The following is a 21,066-nucleotide window of genomic DNA, read 5'->3' on the forward strand; positions in this document are numbered from 1 at the left end:
TTATGGTGTTTATGGTCTCTGGCAATTCAATCAGAAGTGAGGATTCTGAAAATAACCCAACGTTATAACTCGTATACAAAGACTGAGTTTGCCCTTCCGATCAGTGGCCGGGCTTTCAGCCTCTCTGCCAACACACTCTGGAACTCTTTTGCCTCGTTTCCTCCCTTGCCTCCTTCAAGGCCGGTCTAAAGACCCTTCTCTTCGATCGTGCCTTCGGTCGCCCTCCCACCTCTCTGCCTTCCCTTACCCCTATCCCACCTCTCTCCCATGCTCGGATCCCGACCCTTGACTGTCCAGCACCTTGGGACATCCTCCCAACGTGAAGAGTGCTCTATAAATGTAATTTGTTGTTGTTGTTGAGTTGAATGCATGTTCTTGTGATTGGGATGCCACATAGGCTGTGTATGCAAGCTTCAGTCAGTCAAACAGTCAAGTGGATTGGCCAGGACTGAAAACAGCTGCCAGTTTAGGCTCGTTTTCTAGGAAAACACAGATTGGAAAGGGTTGGACAAGCCGAAGCAGAAGTGTTTTCAGATCAGTGTATTGATTTCTGCCATAAAGCATAGTAGTGTTTTAAAAGTCTATATATTAGATTTGTTGTAAACCAGACAGAAAATCATTCACCACCTGAGGGAAATTTAATGAGGTTGGACATAAAATGTCTTGCCATAAGGAAGTATACAGCTGCAAATACCAGAGGAAAAATAAAATTCACAGGCATGTTCAGCAGCCTTGGTTCAGGAAAGAGACATAGCAGGTGCATTATTCAGTAACTTGTCAAAGATGATTTGTTAAAATCTTGTTTGCTACGGTTCATCTGCCAGAGTGTAAATTATACATGTGGATGGAAAACTTTCTCTTGTGAACACACACCATGGTTTAACCTTACCTGGGAGGAGGGGCATCATTAAAGCTGCAGAATTTGAGATCAAGTTTTGGCAAATTGCATAATAGGTTTTGTTGGTGGAAAATATAGCTGCTGTCAGAACGCATCATGTAAAAAATGTACACATCTTACAATGTAAATTAGGGACAGACATCCTTAACTTGTGTGTCAGGCACATTGCTATTTTTAGGTTGTTCTGGGTCACTGTTGGCATTTTCACTGCCCATGGCAAAGATACTGTAAACATGAACAGATCTGTACTGAAATATTCCTTAAACACACAAAACAATGTTGATATTCTTGTTCAAATAAGATTCACACTTTGGCACGATAGTACAAAGTCGCAAGGTCTTCCTAAACATTTCAGCAGTTTAACAAAAAACTTCTGGCTGCTGGCGCCATTTGTGCAAAAACAATAATTATTTTAGCTCATAAAACCTGAACAGAAGTTTATACCAACGTAAATAAAATCCATTGAAACAAAGCGTGAAATGCACTTAAGACAGTGAAAAACATTCTGGAATAGTTTAAACCGCAGGCCAACAATCCCACTAGGTGACATGGATTCAAACCGTTTCATAACTCATTTCAACCACCAACGAACATGACTTGCTTTTGGCTAGTGTTGTGATGAATGTCACAATATTAACATCACTGTAGATCTTATCTGATGTGAGCAAAATTCTTGTTGGAATTAAAGTATGTCAGTTTTACTTTTGCATTAATAAACTGGTGCCAAACACCAATTGTAAAATACAAGTTGTGCAAATTGTACATAAATTTGTTTTTTCATCTCACTCATTACATTGAAAGAAGAGATTTAAATGCTATGGAAAAGATCTTTTTGCTTTTGAACACTTAAAAGTAGATCATTGCTCATTTGTGTACAAATGTATCATAAATTAAGACCAAGGTTAAAAAAACACGAATTAAAGTGTAACAATCAGTCAAAATCCTGTTTTATAGGAACTAGCAACTGCAAAAAAAAATATTTTAAGCATACATAACTTCAGATTGAAGAAATTAAGACCAACAGCAAAAACTCCGAATCAGGCAAAACATGTCCACTCAAAATATGAAATGAAAGTATGAAATGAATGTATTTTGGATTGTCGATATTTATGTGACAATCCTTGTATTTGATATAACGTCTTTCATGTTGAGAAGCCGTCTCAAAAGACTACACAAGATTTACTGTTCAATGAGCGTGTTTGTTAGAAAACCACTATTTTGCGCCATTTAAGCAGCAACTGTCAAAATAAATACGAAATTCTATACATAACCAAATGAGAAGTCATTGCATTTGTGAGGTCAAAGGTGATTCAATGTTCTATTGCATATTCTGTGTTATATTCTATTTATGGCAGTGCTTCAGCCTCTCTTCAATCTCCTATAATTGGCGAAATCACCTTAAAGATTTAAGAAGCTGACTCAGACCAGAGGATATGCAGCCTGACAACATTGGACAATGGACTTACTGGCAATAATGCATTTACTGTCTACAGCAGTGGTGGCCAACCTTTAAGGTCAACCAACAAAATAAATGTTCTTGATTGAATGTTTCTTGATTTATGCCATCAATCAAGAATTATTCAATAAAGTAAACACTGAAGACATTACTGATTGAACATAAACTGACCTAGACTTGTGCAAATGTTTTTGTTGGGGGGGGGGGGTGGTGGGGGTGGTGCGGGGAAACATCACACACACACTTCTTGAGGCCCCCATGAGCCATAGGTTGGCCACCTCTGCTCTACAACATGCAATAGAACACTGATGAGTTAACGTTAAATCACTTTGAACTAGAATTCTGAAAGTAGTGTATGCAACTGATGGATTGGATTCCCGGCAGAGGAAGAAATTGAGACAGTTTTGTGTATGGCATTTTGAAACTGTTGAATAGTCTGAATGGGACACAATTTTTTTTTGCAGTTGCTAGTTCCTGTAAAATAGGATTTTGGCTGATTGTTACACTTTAATTCATGTTTTTTTAACCTTGGCCTCGATCCTATATATTTCTATCTTCAATTGACCCTTCCTTCTCCAACATCAGCCCTTACTCCATGGACTTGAGCATCAGTCAAATCCAAGACAAACCTGCTTGAAATTGGTCATAAATGTTTTATCGGAGTCCTATAGCTCAGTGGTTAGAGCACTCGCCTCGGCAAGCGAGAGACTTGGGTTCAATTCCCAGCAGTGTGAAATGTTGCACAAGTTTCCTTACTCCATACGCCTTTGTTTACCTAGCAGTAAATAGGAACCCAGTTGTTAGTTGATTGGCAGATCTCTTTTCAGGGGTAATAATTCATTTTAAAAAATGTGGTCACTCAATCCATGACTGTTTGTGGGACAGTGCTGTGCGTAATTGGCTGCCGCATTTCGTCCACAAAATATACAGTCAATTCATTTTACTGTATATTCTGTGAAGTGCTTTGAGACGTCTTGAAGATGTGATAAGGCGCTATATCAAATCCAAGGCTTATTATTATTATTATCATCATCAAGCAATCATTTTCGAAGGTTTCAATTCTCAAACCTTTGTAAAACGCCTTCCTCTGGTCTCTAGGGTCTCTAGGCTGGGGAGGGAGGGTCCCTAGGCTGGGTGCCATGATAAAAAGCAAAAATAAGGAACAGGGCAGTCTTGTTTCCTTTCGCCTAACTGGATCTCGATAACCAATTGACGTAGAGACATGCTTTATACCTCTTCGGAAAGGTCTTGCATCTGGGAGTGATATGGGTATATTTGTTTTCAGGTAGCTCCTATTGTTTATGCGTTATTTCAGTTTTTCGCTACAGTCACACTTGATGGCTGCCGAGTTAAAATGGCGCTATGGCATCGTGTGTCAGAGCACCTACGTATGTACATACGCACTGCAGTTTTACCTAGTGGCCATGCCGACTGACCGTGGCGCTGTAGCATCCTGTGTCACAGAGCACACACATAGCCAAGCTGGCGGGAAAATAAAGAACACAGACGAAGCTAAGCCACGGCAACAACAAAATCACATTTTTAAAGCGCCTTTCACGTTAGAAGGACCCAGTGATTATAAATTATTCATTTATATTTATCATTATAAAGATGTCTAAGCAAAAATCAAACCTTTCAGGATAAGGAAAAATACCAAAGAGAGAAGCCCATTAAAATGAAGGTGAAGAATGAAATCCTCCCTCAGGAGTCCTCCTAGATGAGTATAAAGATGAAATGTCTGTGTGTGTCTGTCTGTGTGTTAATCTACATTGCATATTATATCCTTTGGTTGCAAGCAAAGCTGCAGCAGGTACATATAAATCATATATATATTTATATATAAATAAAGAGAAAGGTAACTGTTCCATTTATTCTCAGATAAGAATTTACCAACAAATTATTCTTTTAATTGTCTATCTACAGGAATCTTTATGTGCTGTTCAATAAGCCAACCAAGTGTTGAGTGAACCAGAGTGCATCTATGGTTTCCTAGCAATTCCACTCCGCAACTGGTTTCAACATTCGTTGGTTCTCTTTTAGAGGCAATATTAACAAGTTTAGAGATCAATCTTTGGATACACAAAGAGGAAACAGCTAGCATTAAAACACCACCTCCACATTTCTAAAGAAGATTTAGATTGATGTGATACTAGGTAATACAGGGTACATTCCAGAGAGAGCCATCACAGTAATGTGAAGTTTCCAATTGCTAAGAAACATGTTTTAACCACCACTGAGAACAGCAAGTATATCCTCTTCTGTCAAGTCCTAGTTAACATCTAGGGCTACCAGTAACTCAGCCAAACAGTTCACATTTTCGTACTCTGATTATATAAGCAACCACTAACAGACTGAAATCTCACTTCACCAATGGATTTATTTAGAAGCAATTGGAGCAAAACTCAGAAACCCACAAGGAAACACATCAGAACACAGGGCATCACATACTGTATACAAAACAATGGAGAGAATTTGTCAAAGCCCTCACTACATATTAACAGTTGTCAAATTTCTTATATTCATTAAGAAGGGAAATACACCATTTCGTTTGCAAAGTCCTATACAGCAAGTTGATTAATTTATTCCACATTTTCTTATTTCACTAATAGCCATAATTCTTTCATTTACTTATGATAAATTCTACACACCATTAATAATCAATTACAATTTTTCCTAAGTACACTAATGTGGAGGCTTAACCTCTGATCGATGTCTTACACACAAACAGTTTTGGATTAACAACTGAAAAAATGCTGGCACTGCATTACTGATTTAGAGGATAATTAAAGTTACCTGGGATGTAGGTCTTTGTAATCTTTGCCAAATCTGTGACACTTTGTCATAGAACTTGAATCTATTTATAGCCATGCCATATTTTATAATAATTCTTAATATTTTGCTTACTGAATGTTTAGACTGTGCTCCAAGCCTGGTTTATGTTTAGTTTCTTTAAGGGGGAAGGGAGTAACCATTTCTGAATATGAATCTCACCTAAACACTCAAATTCAAATAAAGGAACTTGGGTTTCTTAAAATATCCCACAACAAATAATGGCAGACATACAATTTATCTGTCTCATGGGGAAGATCTAACAAACACAGGATTTGAGCTACAAGTGAATAAACTAAATAAAGAATGGTTCCCCATTTATATAGTGTTTAAAAAGAAATGGGCCATGTTACATTTTATAAACATTTCTAAGAGTACAAACAATTCAGAGAGCACTTAATTTCTGCTCCATTATGCTTCATCTCACACCATCTCACTTGTTTTCTGGATGAGACTGACTTCCTTCTTTAAACACACACACTAGGAATGTAGTGCTTTGTCAAGTCATGGGATTGACTTGTCCACAAGCACTCCTACATTCACTATTGAATTAGGCAACTGATACGATAGTTTTAATGATCCATTATTGTACAGAAATTAAACTTGCTTTTACCACTTTGTTCTGTGCAAAAGGGATAATAGCCACTGTAAATTGTCTAATAAATAGCTCAGCCTGACTCACAAGCAAAGAGCTTCTGATGCCTGTGGAGCCATATGACACGTCATCACTTTCAAGAGAGTAGAGGGGATTGGGGGAGGGGATATAAAAGAGAAAAGATCCCAGGCAACATGTTTCCTAGTTATAGTACACATGGTCAGTGATGGAAATGAAAATTCTGATTTGGGATTTATTCCACTATGGGCAGTTCATTCTCACCATATTCAATTCATCCAGAAAGTTAGCCAAATGTTCAAACCTCTGCTCAGTTTATTACAAACCAGACTGCGTGTACAACTGAAATGGATGATGAATACAAAGTTTTGTTTTCCTGAATTGCAGGATATTGTTAACGGACAGTCGTATTTGGGGTGGGGGTTGAGGAAAAAGGAAAGAAGCTTTGTGCCACCCCCAACATACAAAAGGTGTACACGCTTTCCCCTCCTTTATTTATGCGCAAATGAAGTTAGCAGTTTAGAATCATTTCTCTTTCAAAAAGTACAAAAATAGCGCATAGCAATTTCTGGATCCGGTTAAAGCAATGGTTATCTGGTAATTTTCAAACACTTCAGTGAGTTTGGGCAATGAAAGGACTCTCTTTCAGTTCTGAAAGGAAAGATAAATAAAGACCCCAAAAAACAGTCAAACAGCATGTTGTATTAAAAGAATTATGTTACAGTACAGAGACCACAAGAGACAGACTAATTGAGGTTACATTTCCAGTGTTTTAGTTCTTTGCTTCAATAAAAACAAAGGTGACTATTTTCTTGTACACTTAATCGAGTGCAGTCCTGCAGCAGTTTACACTTCTGTCCTCCTATTGCCACACATTTTATGAACAGCTTTGAACAGCTATGGCCATATCTGACCAGTTTGTTTTTAAGATGCAACAACAAACACAAAGGACAGAATGTATACAGTTTATCCATCCATTAGTTATAAAAAAAACATAACTACTGATTTTAATTTAAGAAATTTTTAAATAGAACAATATTTCTAATGAGGAAAAGGGGATTAAAAAGCTAACATATTGAACACAGGGCACTTTCAGTGATTATATAACACATGTACAAAGAAAAAGAAAACTTTGTTAATCTTTAAATTTTTTGCCTGCTTATAATATAACAGCAATATCTAATAGCTATGTAAATCCTAGCAATCTAGTGGCCACATCATAGTGGGAAACTATGCAGCAAGGGTAGAAATATTTTTGTGAGTGCGCACAGCCTGAGAACCAATTCTTCACTGGATATACCTTGTTCACCTCAAATCAGATATTAATTTTGTAACAAACTAGAATTATAAATAGATAATAGGCATAACAAATGTACTGATGTGTTCACAATTATCTACAGAATTTCAGTAGAGGCCACATACATCCCCACTTTGATTTCTCCCTTTACCATCAACAGATGTAGGGCCAGAAAGTATAAATTACACAACCATAACCTATTTTGCAAGGACTTAAACTCATTAGAAAAATTCTATGCTGGAAATTTAGAGAAATCCCCAAAATAACTCCCGTCAATCAACAATATCACGTGATACCTTCCCATCCAGTCCCATGCCTCGGTTGAGCCCCAAAGGCAGCCATTTATACATTCCCACTGTGACCATTGACAGAACTCTGAAAGTCACAGACACAAACACTTGCACAAAACAAAGAATTATACAGTGTTCAGGCCCCCAGCTTTCAAACCATTCCAAACCATGAAGACCTAGAGTAATATTGTAGATGTCAAATAATAAAAAACTCCTCTCTAAAACCAACATCCACTCTTTACCAAAAACACGGCACAAAGGAAAAGCACCCTCTCCTTTACCTGCACTCCACAATTCCACCTCACTGTATTGTCTCATCCCCTCTCCTCAGGCACTGATATCAGGAGACCCCATGATAAGCAAAGGGTGTCTAGCATTCAAGAACGGCCGACGTCATCGGTGCTCTCTACGTACTGCACACATGATGTAAGAAGTGACTCAGCAGTGGCCATTTTTGAAGAAAATGGTGTCATCCTCACGTCCTTCTCCCAGGCATAGAGTGCAGGAGGTGGCCATTTTTAGAAGGAAATGATATCAGCCATTCATGAGGAAGAAGTGATGCGTGGGAGCATTTTCACACTGCATCCCATTAAAACATTGGTGTGAACATAGACATGAGTGAATAGGGAGACGGGAATGGAATGGTGGAAAGATAGGGAGGGAGGAACAAGTGTGAGTAAAGGGAGGAAAAGAGAGAAAAAAAAATGGGGACAGTGGCAGAACAAAGTTTGCAAGTTTGATACTGGGAAGTTAAAGCTACAAAGGAGAGTGTCGCAGAAGAAAGATACAGGAAAGAGATACCGTTTGAATGACTAGGTGTGCAAAAGGGAAGAATGAGTGTGAGGGAAGAGAGATGGAAGAGCAAATGAGTGTGAGTGCGCAATGAGACGGAGAAAGGGAAAGCTCAGAAAGACTGATGAGAAAGAAAGAGAAAAAGACAGGCAGAGGGAGCAACACAAGGACAGAATGAGAAACACATACAAAACTAACTGACAGCGAGACAGGATGAACAGAGAGAGGGAAATAGGATAGGCATCGAAAAGGGATTGAGACAGTACGTGCATTGAGAGGAAACAGATGCAAGTCAGGGAGAGAAAGGCAGCAATACAGAGACAAACAGAAGACAGACTCATTCACAAAGTATGCCAGTAGTTATGCTCACTGCTCCCTCCTATAATAAACCTGTGTACCCGGGTAAGCCCTCCTCTCCAATGCCCATCCTGGGATGGGCCACTTTACTAGCTCTGAATAAACCTAAAATACATTTTAATGATTGATGTGAAGGCTGAATAGTCTGATTTTGAAAACACACCTAGCCAAGTCCCACATCTTGTCCCCTTCTTGATTTAGCATGATTGGTGGCTAAACCCCATAAATGTAATAGATTGTGAAGAAAAAGAGAGCGAAATGAAAAGAAGCCAAAAAAAACCCTCAACAGATAGCAGTCAAGTGTAGAAGTTTTAAGTTATCTCATTATAGATCAACTCACCAATCTTTAAGCAATAGGTTTGTGCTACCTTATAGAACTAAGGCCATTCCACTTTCTGGAGCCGTGGGCATAATGATCTAGCACTCATAGGACTACGACTAACACTCTGATCAAGTCAACATTGGAGAAAAATTGTAGAGTACTAGTGTGATGGTTAATGGGAGAGGCATAAGGTATTATCCTCATGACATCAATATTATAGATCATAAAATGACAGTGTTCCAATACTACATCACCTTCTGTACCGATCCTCTTGTTGTGTGACCTATATGCTGTTTCATCAACAATTGTATGCCTATATTTTCGATCAGCATCTACTTGTAGCTCAGTTTGACTTGCACCATGCCATTAAAACAAGGATTTGTGCTAATCTTAGGTCAAAAATGCCTTTAAAATTGCGCACTCCCTCTGCAATGGTGCTCTTATCCTGTTGGCATATTGAAGGCAAAAATCCTGGAGCAAATGATTTCTGGCCTCAAAGGACGCAAATCCATTTATATTTAGTTCTTCTAACTCATTTGCTGCAGTTATATAAACTATTGACAGTGTAGTAACAATGACTGATGGACTGTATTACAACTATATACAGTGGTGATTTTTTTTTAAAAGTTCATAGAGCTATAACATGAAAACTATGCTCAGCCACCAGGAGATCTGTTGCATTTACTTCAGGATTTAGTTCAAGTGGTGAGACAAGCTCATAGCACACAACTGCAATGCTAGTCTCATCCATGATTGCAAAGGCACTGCACCTCAGGAAGTTTATGGGACTAGTTTTCAACTTGCATCCATCCCATCAAGTCCAAATGAATATGAAGAAATCTGGGATAAAGTTTAAAAATTAGTCCTGAATTTCAATTCAAATATATTAAACATCAATCCCTCCGAAGGTCATAATTTTACACTTTTGCATCGAAAACCAGGAAAAAGTGAATCTTCTTCCTATAGGTCTGAAATGTATAATATTTTTGGATGGCAAAGGGTGGTGGAAGGGGGAGCAGGCTGATTAAGAGTTATTTCTCAGTGGAACACAAACTGTTTTGACATCAGTCATCACCGCATGTCTGTGGTATGGCCTATTAAATTTGATTAACCATTTAAAATGACTCTTGCCTGTGCCACGATCAACCCCAACAAGCTTGCTTTAGCATCAATACTTCCGTGTTTTTACAGTCCGAATAAAGTCTTTTTTCCCCCCAAAAGTCAGTCATTTCCAGATGGGGTTGGTGGTATCTTGCTGAAGTTCAGGTTTTAGCAAAAACATACAAAGCGAGAAACATCCATCGATGATCTATGGGTAATTTTCTTCCCTGTGCAATAAATAATAAACAGGTATTACCCAAACTGGTGGTTGCTATTGTTATACAATGTTTGATAAAATTCAAAACAGATTATCAGGTGTAGGTTATGTACTATTACATTAAAAAAAATCTTACAATCTGTATCAACAAAACCCCTGTCAATAAAGACACGGTCAATGAGAAGCCCCCATGCTGCACAACTTTAAATTTAGTAATTCAACTCTCCATGCCAGTTCTGCAATGTTTCTCCTATCGTTATTAAGTGATATGGTGAAATCGTGGGGAGCTGGGATTAAAAGATCTGTCAAGATTGAATAAACAGGTGGGACAGACTAATTTGACTCAATGGCCTCCTTTTCCTTTTTTCCCTGTTTTAATGTACAATGTCTTTTTTGACATTTGCATTTGACATAACTGAACATTAAAAGTGAATCACTTTTCCAAATGAAATCAATATATTGTATAACTAAGTTCACAAACTAAAAAAAAATAGGATCTTCTGAAGAGTTGTCAAGTGTGTGCAAACATAATGCTGTAGTGATCTCCAGAATGTGGATGTCCCCTCTTTCCCACTCTTCCCCCACCCTACATTTACACTTTAAATGTGCCTTAGCAAGTTAAAGAACTTAGCAATTACAACAACTTGGATTTATATAACGCTCTCCACGCCAGACGTCGTCTCAGAGTGTTTTACAGTAACGGATCCCAGGGCCAAGCCAGTGGGGAGGAAGGTGACCAAAGGTGCGGTCGAAGAGAAAGGTCTTCAGCAGAGACCTGAAAATAGGAAGAGAGGGGGCGAAGCGCAGGGAGTGAGAAAGGGAGTTCCAGAGCCTCGGGGCATAGTAGCTGAACGCACGGCCGCCGAGGGTGGAGCAGAGGACTCGGGGAACAAGGAGTTGGCCAGACCTGGAGGAACGAAGGCAACGGGCACTCTTTTGAGGAGAGAGGTCAGAGAGGTAGGGGGGTGCAGAGGAATGGAGGGATTTGAAGACAAGGGTGAGGATCTTGAAGTCGATCTTCTCTGGGACAGGCAGCCAGTGCAGTCTGGCAAGGACTGGGGTTATCGGGGAGCATAATTACAACAATTATATGACTTTGTAATGGAATTGAAATGATGAGCAATGGCATAGGTTTTATGATTGCAGGTGTGGTAAATAATCGGGACTATTCATTAATAATTGTGTAGTATTTATAAATTAAGCTAAATTTTAGTCGAACTACGGCTCTCGGTTCTTAATCGGCTGGAGTGTTATGTGTATGGAAGTATGGCAAAATCCACAGAGGCTGTTAATGTGAATTTTTTCATTTCATATCTAAAGAGATAGTAATTCCCACATTTAGCACTCAAGCTAATGGGAATTGGTTCAATCACGGATGGAGAAACCCAAAACAAAAATAGCTTATTCCCTCTAATGCCATCACTAGGACCTCTCAACCACAATTTCATTGTGGGTAAGTTTTCTCTCATTCTCTAAGAGATGAGTATCATTTGTCACTGAGCAGAAACTTAAAATTTAGAAACGCATCATTTGCCCACAAAACACAGTCACTCAACTTTACAGTATACCCTGTGAAGCACTTTGGGACACCCACCCGATGTAAAAAGGCGCAATACCAAACGTAAGGATTAATGTAATTTTATTTTGTAGGCTCTACATACTGAAGGATAGCATTGATAAGCACAATTGGCTGCTGCGTTTCGCCCACAAAATGAGTGATAAGGCACTATATCAAATGCTAGGATTATTATTATATGGCTGACCTCATCAAAGTGTATCTGCTCTGTCCCACTTCCTTCAGTGTTCTTTTTTTTTCCTTAATTAATCTACTGTCCACCCAATTTTCTCAGGAGAAAATGCATAGGGTGCAAATGTTCATTAGTTAATAATAATAATCCTTGCATTTGATATAGCGCTTTTCACGTCTTCCCGACGTCTCAAAGCGCTTCACAGAACACACTGTAAAGTGAATTGACTGTATATTTGTGGGCTAACGCGGCAGCCAATTGAGCACAGCAATGTCCCACAAACAGTTGTGGATTGAAAATGGCCAATTTATTATAGTTTTGTTTTGGAGGGATTATTATTAGGCGTGTGGAGTAAGGAAACTTGCCCAAGGTTTCGCCCTGCCTGGAATTGAACCCAGGTGTCTCGCTTGCAAGGCGAGTGCTCTAACCACTGAGCTACAGGACTCCACATGAAATTCTAACATGAAGCAAATAAGCACCTTCGTTTTGAGGAAGCAAGATACTGATTAAAGATGTTCTTTCTCCTCCTAATTTTCTCCTCTTCTGATTTGGTATTTCATTTTTTTTCCTTCCACTGGGATATAGCTCCATGGGAGCTGGTCACCTTCAATACCTCAGACAAATGACGTCTTGACAATATGTATTGACAGGTTATTTGACTGCGGGGGGAGTTGGGTTCGGGAAAGTAACAGCTAAACCAAAACATTTGGATGACGTTAGCCAGATTCAGTTGGTAGCACTCTTGCTCTCAGTCATGAGCTCATAGTATAGGCTGACATTCCAGTGCAGTGCTGGGCGAAGTGCTCAATTGTCAGGAGGTGCCATCCTTCAGATGAGACATTAAGCCAAGGTCCTGTCTGCTTGTTTAGGTAGACATGGCATTATTTGAAAAGAAAAGGAAACTTCTCCTGGTATCTTGGCCAACAATCCCCCAAATAAAATTGATCATTCACTTAATGGCTGTTTGTGGGACACTGCATCGCATCTGCATTTGCCCACAAAATACAACAGACTACACTTTATAGAAAATTCTGTGAAGCACTTTAAGATCGCCTCCTGACATAAAATGTATTACATCAGGATCATTCTAATTATTTCATCTTCCAGTACTGGGTCAGGACCAAGAACTCTGCTTTATATTCCCCACCCCCCTCCTTCAAAGAGCACTGATGCCAAATTGTAGCACCCCAGCTCTGAATAGGAAAGGCAGAAAGACGTCACATTTAATTATATTTTTCCCAGAAAGTGGTGGAGATTGAAAATAGACTACACAGGGAGGCAGTGGAGATTGACTGTTTCAGCAAATTCAAGAGAATTCAATAACCATTTGGCCTGAGGGATATGAGAGAAATATAATTTGTTTTTAGCTTTTGAGTCCAGCCACATGGACCATTATCTTCTCCAATCTTATACATTCAACTAACCCAGGACACTGCAGGAATCAAACGTGCAGCCTTCTGGTTTGTGTGACTCAAGTGTCGTCCTGGGAAGTAGTACAATGCTAGGCAGTAGTTCACGGAGCTTCACAAAGAGCCCTATAAAATCACAAAATACAACCAAAAGCGGAGAACTAATGAGGAAATTCCCGAGTAAGCATCAATCTCTGAAAGCATTTACCTTCAGCCAAAAGATCTCCAACAATCAATGTCAATCTGCTACCAACGAAAATCAAATAAATTAAGTCACACCTTGAAATTATTTGACCATCAGTTGAAGTACATTATTCTCACTTCATTTCACAGGCGAGACTGTGTTCTGAACACTGTGCACACATTTGGGTATTTTACCTTTGAAAGGATGTTAATGCTTTGGAGAAAGATCAGAGAATTACAACGGGGATGATTCCAGGACCTAGAGCTCAGAGTTTATGAGGCGAGATTTGCACAGCTGAATTTGTTTTCATTGGAGAAAAGAAGATTGATGGGGGATATAATCCATGCTGAAAGGCATAGATGATGCAAATGCAAGCAAGCTGTTTGACTTGGACCATGAATGAAGAACTGGAGGCCATAGACTTAAAATTAACAAGCCTCAAGTGAAACTGGAGATTAGAATTCTTTTCCCTCCACACTGGATAGATACATGGAATAGAATCTCAGCAAAAACAGTTGCTCTGTTATTAACCTTTTCAAGAAGAACTAGATACATATTGGTTTGAGAACAATATTGAAGGTTACAGAAATACATCCAGACTGGATAGAACAGGATAGAATACTCCTTAAGACACAAAGATTTATGTGCTGCGGATTCTAGGAGGAATGTTCCAAAATGTTGCAAAATTTTTGTTTGGAAGTCTGTTGGTGGTCAGATGTGGAAACGTCTCTCCAAGAGATTAAGGAACATTTATAGTCTGTGGAAAGAATGGTTTGATGTCCTGTTTCAGATTCCATGGTAGACGTTTGTATTGCTTTCTATACCAATGTTCCATCTCCCAGACATTCAGGCGCAATTTGGAGTAAACGTCCTTCGCTTCCTGTAGGTGACTAAGCAAGAAAACTTGTACGGTACCAATTTGAAGCAGTGCTGTGATAACTGAACAATCCTGAGTTCCACTTTAATCATGAGCCAATTTGATATGGGGTAAAATTGACATAGCATCTTCCTAGTGCTCCATGGATGGGTTCAGGACAAATTGTCACCGTGTCTATTCAACATGTCAACTACTCGAATAAAGTTCCCTTCACATCTACTTTCTTTTTGCCTGACAATTGCTGCTCAGTGAATAATTCATCGGGCCCCGATCATAAGAGATTTCAAGTTCAGCTTCATAGAGGATGGAAAACAGTACATCATCTGCATTTGTCCCTATACAAGGATTAAGGTCCGGGGCTGAACGTGGCCACCGGCAACCGTGATTTTCAAGACGAACAGAGTATTAAGAACGGTACGAAGGTGGTAGTGGTGGGGTGATTTCCTGGGTAATATTGTTAATCAGCATCCATGGATGCCACTTTCAGTTTGGAAGTAAGTACTATATTCCTCCTCCCCACCCCCACATATCTCAGGGGAACTGGATCTTTAAATAGATGTTGAGTTTTCTTTGGTGGTCTCCTTCCTGTTATCTTTGTAGCAGGAAATATAGATCTGAGATTCAGGAACTTTGTTCTATTTAGTCTTATGATTCTAGTTTCCCCGATTTGGCACTTTTTNAAAAAAAAATCAGCAATGCTCAGAAATTTGCACTTATTACTTATCTTTTTTTCTGAAAAGATTAGTAGGTTGGGAAAGGTTTCTTACTGCTGATTCATTCATTTAGAATGGAATAAACTGAAAAAGGCCTCTCATAAGCCTAAACCGATTAAAAAAAAACTTTTGTGGAATGAGGGTTCATGTGCATAGCAAAAGCTAAATATATGTTTTTTGTGTTAAACCGGCCCAGATATAGAATATACTTTTGAAGGGACAGGTATCCATCCCTTTGTTTTTCCCTTGTTACATTACATACCATTTCCATGCTATAAGAAATGAAAACAGTCATAATATTGTTGATTTTTCTCTGCAACATGTATTGTTTGGAGCCTCATGAAAATGGGATAACGAGAGGCACATTATATTAGTAAAGAAACCATAAACAATGCAGGTACACAGAGGTCGTGGTATATCCAAGGGATATATTGCGGAGGTTTTGTGTAATAGAAATAAAGAGCAGTAAATCTATCCATGGCAGTATACAAATCTCAGGCTTCATATTAAGTTGTAAAACACTATGCTTGTACAGTTTGACAGCCCCTCAATTGTAACTCACTTTATTGTTCCATTATTGTGTGTAATACACACACATATACACACCACACACAATCCACTGTACAATTTTCCTGCATTATATACAATCCCAATTGACCTTTACTTTTATAAATGGCTTACTGTGAACTCAACATTTCCAAGCTAGATGCCACCCCCTTACAATACAAATAGCACTTTTAATGCATTTATCAAACACTCAGCCTTAGTTCCAATTTAATGTTCGTTTCTTTTCAGTTCTCATACTCAGTCTCTCTCTCCCCTCCACATCCCTCATGTTTAGATCTAATAACATTGAGCTAAAAATGGCAACTACATTTTGCAAAATATTTAAGATTTAAAAGTAATCTAGAAAAAACTTTCCATTTTGCAGAAACCACAATCCACTGTAAAAAAAAAGCCCCCAAAAAGCAATCTTAAGAGTAAATGTTCATTAAACTGACCTGTCAAATCTGAACCTTCACTTTGCCTCAAGTTCATATTCCCAACAAATGCTACTTTTGGTAAAATTCCAAGAAAGTTGCAAGCCACATTATAAGCTGATGGTGCTAATAGAAAATAGTTACAAAATTCTGTACTACAATGGAAAAAACACCATACAATATTAATCACAATACTGAAACATCCTCTTCCCCACAAACAAAATAAAATTAGTCACTAACCTTTTATCACCAAAGCTGTCAGGGGGCTTTGTGTGAAATGAGTCAAGTTCAACAAAGATTATTTTTTTTAAAAAAAGTGTTCAGAAAAATAAATAGATGAAACCTTCTGGTCCTTCATTCAATTAATGGCAAAGGAAGCTTGTTCACCCACTCAGTAGTTGAATTTGAGGGTTTCATATGTAGGATGTTCACGTTCAGAATTTACTAACACATACAGTACAGAGCTGAGAAACGATGACAAGAATGTTGCAGTCTTTTGTTTTGCAAAGTCAGCCATAAAGAGCAAATCTAACAAAAGTGCTATAGTGAAAGGTATCTTTGTGTTCAGGCTCCACTTCTAATAAATAACTTCATAGACTGTAGCCTTCTTGTCCCCAGAGCCGGTGACAATGTATTTATCATCCACGGAGATATCGCAGCTCAGGACCGATGAGGACTCCTTGGACTGCAATTACGTTAAGAAAACAAAACACAAAGTAAAAGGAAATTAGAAAGGATTATAAAGTACTGCATTAGTGTGAGTTTGGTTAGAGTAAACAATGTGGATTGTCAGAATTAAACAAATTGTATGCAAAATTGACTTGCAGTTACACAAATTAGTTCAGGCTGCAAAACAATCCCTAACAAAGATGCAAACTAGATGTAAGAGGGTCAAATCTTTTTTGAATCCTACTCTGTTGCTGTGGTTTTAAGTGGAAGTATGAAGTGCTCAATATGACCTTTCAAGGTGCAAAAGCATTTCTATCTTTCATTTCTGTAAGTTGTCTTTCTGCTTTCTTAGATTCCCCCTCTGACATACAACATTCTCCAACTCAGAAACATGCAGTTCCCAAGCTTCTGCAAGCGTGACAGCAGGAGAGTGTGGCTGGTAGAATTACAATGCATTATGTTTTCTCTTTGCAAAAAAGAGATCTCCACTTGCAGCAGCCTTTAGGTGGCCCACTTTAGATCTGGAACACCTTATACAGGGTAGAGGGTAAAAGAGAGATTGATCACTTCATTTAGCATGTTGTCAGAAAATAAAACATTAGCGTGCTGACCGATCCCTGGGTATGCTGAAGAGAGTGTCCCCAACCCACCATCACCTAAAGACATTTAAAGTGATTGTACTCTAAAGCTTAAGCCACTGCTCTGGACCAGGAGTGAGCAGGGTACTGGCTACTCGACCGAAGGTCAAAGCCAGTATCCTTATCCCGCAAAGCTACAGTCCAATGCCTCGATATGGCAGTGCAATACATGGGGTGAGCAGGTTCCAGTCATAAGCATTATGGAGGACTTCGGGAGCATGAGGGGGAAGAAGAACACCCAACTGGTAAATTTGCCACATGAACTAGTTGCTTTAATCGATGACAGGCTAATTAGCACTCCCCGCAGTAATTAACACATCACAATTTTCACCCCCAGGGTTTTGGAACTGACGTTTGAGATAGGCGTATGCTAAATTACATCATTTGTTATTTTAAAATATATTGTGCATGTCGGTTTGTTTTCAAAAGACTACTTTCTGTGGACTTTTGGTTGTTGGGTGTATCTGTTACTTCAGTAAAAAATGTGGTCTGTCTCATACCTCAAAAAAAGCCTTAGGGTGTCTGTTGGTTTTTACATGGATGTATAATACTGTATTCATTAACAGAGGTCACAAACAATAACTCCTACCAGTAACCAGATGCCTGTCACACCAACCTGTGGGAACTCTGCCCCAACAAGCTCCATAACCACACTCAGCCGAGTTTAATTCAATTGAGGTGACGGACTTGCATTCATTATTTCTGATTCTTTCTTGATCAGCAATTTCCATTTTTGCCTCCATGTGCTCATTTCGACCAATTAGATTAACAATACTATTTGCATTTGGTAATGCCTCATAGGCCTCAAACTCTCTCAAAACAATCAATACAATGAGTTTAATGAAAAATTTCACATCTCCATGAGCAGCTTGCTAGATATTTTAAGCTTCCCTCCCCCCACCGCCAGTCCCCACCCCACAAAAAATTGTTAGAAAATTGCCATTCATAACCTTTCTTTGGGGGTACGTTTACACATATAATGAACAGCAATTTCAACGTAACAGCAATTGCACCCGCCTTTGAATTGTTACCGAGTTGCAATACTAGATAATGCAGTTTCTCTCCAGAATTCTGTTTGAAAGCTTAAATAGAATATTTGACATTCCACCTACCTGGAATATGCTGGCTCCGTAAGGGGTTCTCCAAGCATTCAGCAAGTTATCCTTCCCAGTACTTACAAACCACTTACCTAGAGTTAGAATTGAATATAGCAGTTCAGTGTTTCGTAATGATAAATATAAAGCAAACTATTTTTACATTACATAAAAAAAACACTGAACATAATGGGGAACACCCCAATGCGCATTCAACCAGCTGTTACCTTCTGTGAAAATAAAGCTTCGATAAGAGTAATTTACAGCTCTGGATGCTGGGTTGTTTGTTATGGATACCTTTATCCATATGGCTTAGTTGCTATTAAAAGTCTCCTTAGTTCACTGTAAATTTGTCAAACAAATGTAGATGTGCAACTTTTGAAGAATTTATTTCTGAATTTTTAACCCTTTGCAGAACAGTCCTGGGATCACTTTAATGCATTTACTATAGGTGTAACTCAGAGTTCTACTGATTTTCTGATTCAGCCCCACTGAGCTTAGTTATTGTAATAGTTCATCCTTTCACCAATATATCAACTCTACAGAAGAAGATAACCAAAAGGGCAACTTTTCTTTCAGGTAGATGAACTTTAAACTGAACAGCTATCTGAAACCCACATTAGAAAAACAGGAAATGTCNAAAAAAGGAAAATAAGTTAATAATAGAAAGAGTGGACAGATACAGTTCAGGCAAAACCAGAGTATTTTAACTGGAAAGTGCAAATCAAATCCTAGTTTAGAAAACAAAACTAACAATAGTGAAGGCAATGTGATAGTGGAGACATGTGAGGAGCACCAAGGCAGCAGATAGTACGCAACATCTTAAGAAAAACTTCAGACAAAGATATTTGAATCTGTCCATAATATGTAACCAGTCGACTGCCAAAGGAGCAGTTACAAAAAAAAAACTTACCACAATGAGCAAACTTAAGAGATAGCACGCAGCTCTCATGGAGGTGCAGCTGATATTTGTCTGGTTTGGTCACATGCAGCACTTCTACATTACTGTTCTCCATTCCAACTGCAAGCCATTCACCAGTGGGACAATATCCCAATGAAAAGATCTGGAACAGAAAAATATTTGAAACTTTTTGCAGATTTTTTTAAAAAAAACGCAGTGAGTTGTTCCAATCTGGAATGCACCACCTGAAGGGGTGGTGGAAGCAGATCCAATAATAATTTTCAAATGGGAACTGGATATATACTTGAAAAGAAAAAAAATTGCAAGGCTATGGAGAAAGAGTGGGGAGTGAAAAAAAGTCACTCAATCCATAACTGTTTGTGGGACACTGCTGTGCGTAAATGGTTGCATCGCTTCGCCCACAAAATAATAATAATAAATAATAATAATAATCCTTGCATTTGATATAGCGCTTTTCACGTCGGGAGGACGTCCCAAAGCGCTTCACAGAATATACTGTAAAGTGAATTGACTGTATATTTGTGGGCGAACGCGGCAGCCAAAATATCAAATATACTGTTGATTCCCTTTACAGTATATTCTGTGAAGCGTTTTGAGACATCTCAAAGACGTAATAAGGCACTATATATCAAATGCAAGGATTATTATTATTATATTCAGAAATTGTGATTATATTTAAAATATACTCTAGTAAACTACAAATGGAACTAAGCATTTACAGGGAAAAACATCTTTACTTTCTGCCGTTAAATGGTACATTAGGGAGCTGTGACCAGTGGATGATTCTGAAAAAAATGAATTTGCTACAGTTTAGTTGCAACTAAACATTTGTTGTTGTATATAGGTCAACAACAACTTGCCCGGGCGGCATCTCAGAGCACTTAACAATGGTGGAGCCCAAGGCTGAGCTAGGGGGAGGGGCAAGGTGACCGTAGGCACGGTCGAAAACGAAGGTCTTCAGGTGCGAACTGAAGATGGGGAAGGAGGGGGCGAGACGAAGGGGTTGAGGGAGATCAGTCTAACATACCCATGTTCCCATGGTGCAGAATGAAAGTGAGTTTTATTAAAGCTGGATAAACCATACCAGTTTTCAAGTCATGCTTCGACTAACTGTATATAAACCATACACACATTTGCACACTAAATGTTATATCATTCAGTAGAACACCGAAAATAAAAAGTTCCGCTCATGAAATACTGCTTTTGTTTGTATCATGAATGACTAGAATGGCCCTCTTGCACAGTGAAGTAGGAGGTGAAATTCTGAATGACTCCTTTATTTTGACATAATTTTGATGAGTTTTAAAGGTTAGCAATGGTCACTATAAGCACATAACCATTGATATAGTGTTAAAACTAACCCAATCATCAGGTTTAATTGGTGTTCATTATCTACTCCAGTGCTGCTATGCAAATTATTTTGATTGCTTTACAACCTTTCCTAAACTTTCCAGTGTATGTCTACATACCTGGGATGTGAAGTCGTGCTGCTGTAGTTGTCTTCCTTCCCGGAGGTCCCAGGATCTCACGGTGTTGTCTAAACCTCCCGTCCAAAGCTTGGTGCCATCATTTGATATGTCAATACAGCTGGCCCCATCTGTGTGACCCTGGAATTGCCTGATATCATCAAGAAAATAGCAGAGTGTCACTTTCTTTTATT

The 21,066-nt window shown here is 38.7% G+C and overlaps 1 protein-coding gene across 22 annotated transcripts in view; it reads right to left on the minus strand.

Moving 5' to 3' along the window:
• Nucleotides 1-6,478: 6,478 nt before the first annotated feature.
• The window catches only part of LOC103186089 (transducin-like enhancer protein 4), a 93,650-nt gene continuing 79,062 nt past the window's right edge, over nt 6,479-21,066 (minus strand). For 21 of the 22 annotated variants that reach the window (XM_042333588.1, XM_042333584.1, XM_042333579.1 and 18 more), the window contains 4 exons: nt 20,876-21,023; nt 19,398-19,548; nt 18,503-18,579; nt 15,651-16,768 (listed from right to left, as the gene is read on the minus strand). In XM_042333588.1, coding sequence (XP_042189522.1) covers nt 16,661-16,768; nt 18,503-18,579; nt 19,398-19,548; nt 20,876-21,023 — 484 coding nt within the window. In that variant the 3' untranslated portion in view covers nt 15,651-16,660. Of the gene's footprint in view, nt 10,183-15,650; nt 16,769-18,502; nt 18,580-19,397; nt 19,549-20,875; nt 21,024-21,066 lie in introns of those variants that run through there. The other variant, XR_006084957.1, reaches the window with a different exon arrangement.

This window comes from Callorhinchus milii, unplaced genomic scaffold (assembly GCF_018977255.1).
Source record: "Callorhinchus milii isolate IMCB2004 unplaced genomic scaffold, IMCB_Cmil_1.0 Scaffold1, whole genome shotgun sequence".
Classification (NCBI taxonomy): Eukaryota; Metazoa; Chordata; class Chondrichthyes; order Chimaeriformes; family Callorhinchidae; genus Callorhinchus; species Callorhinchus milii.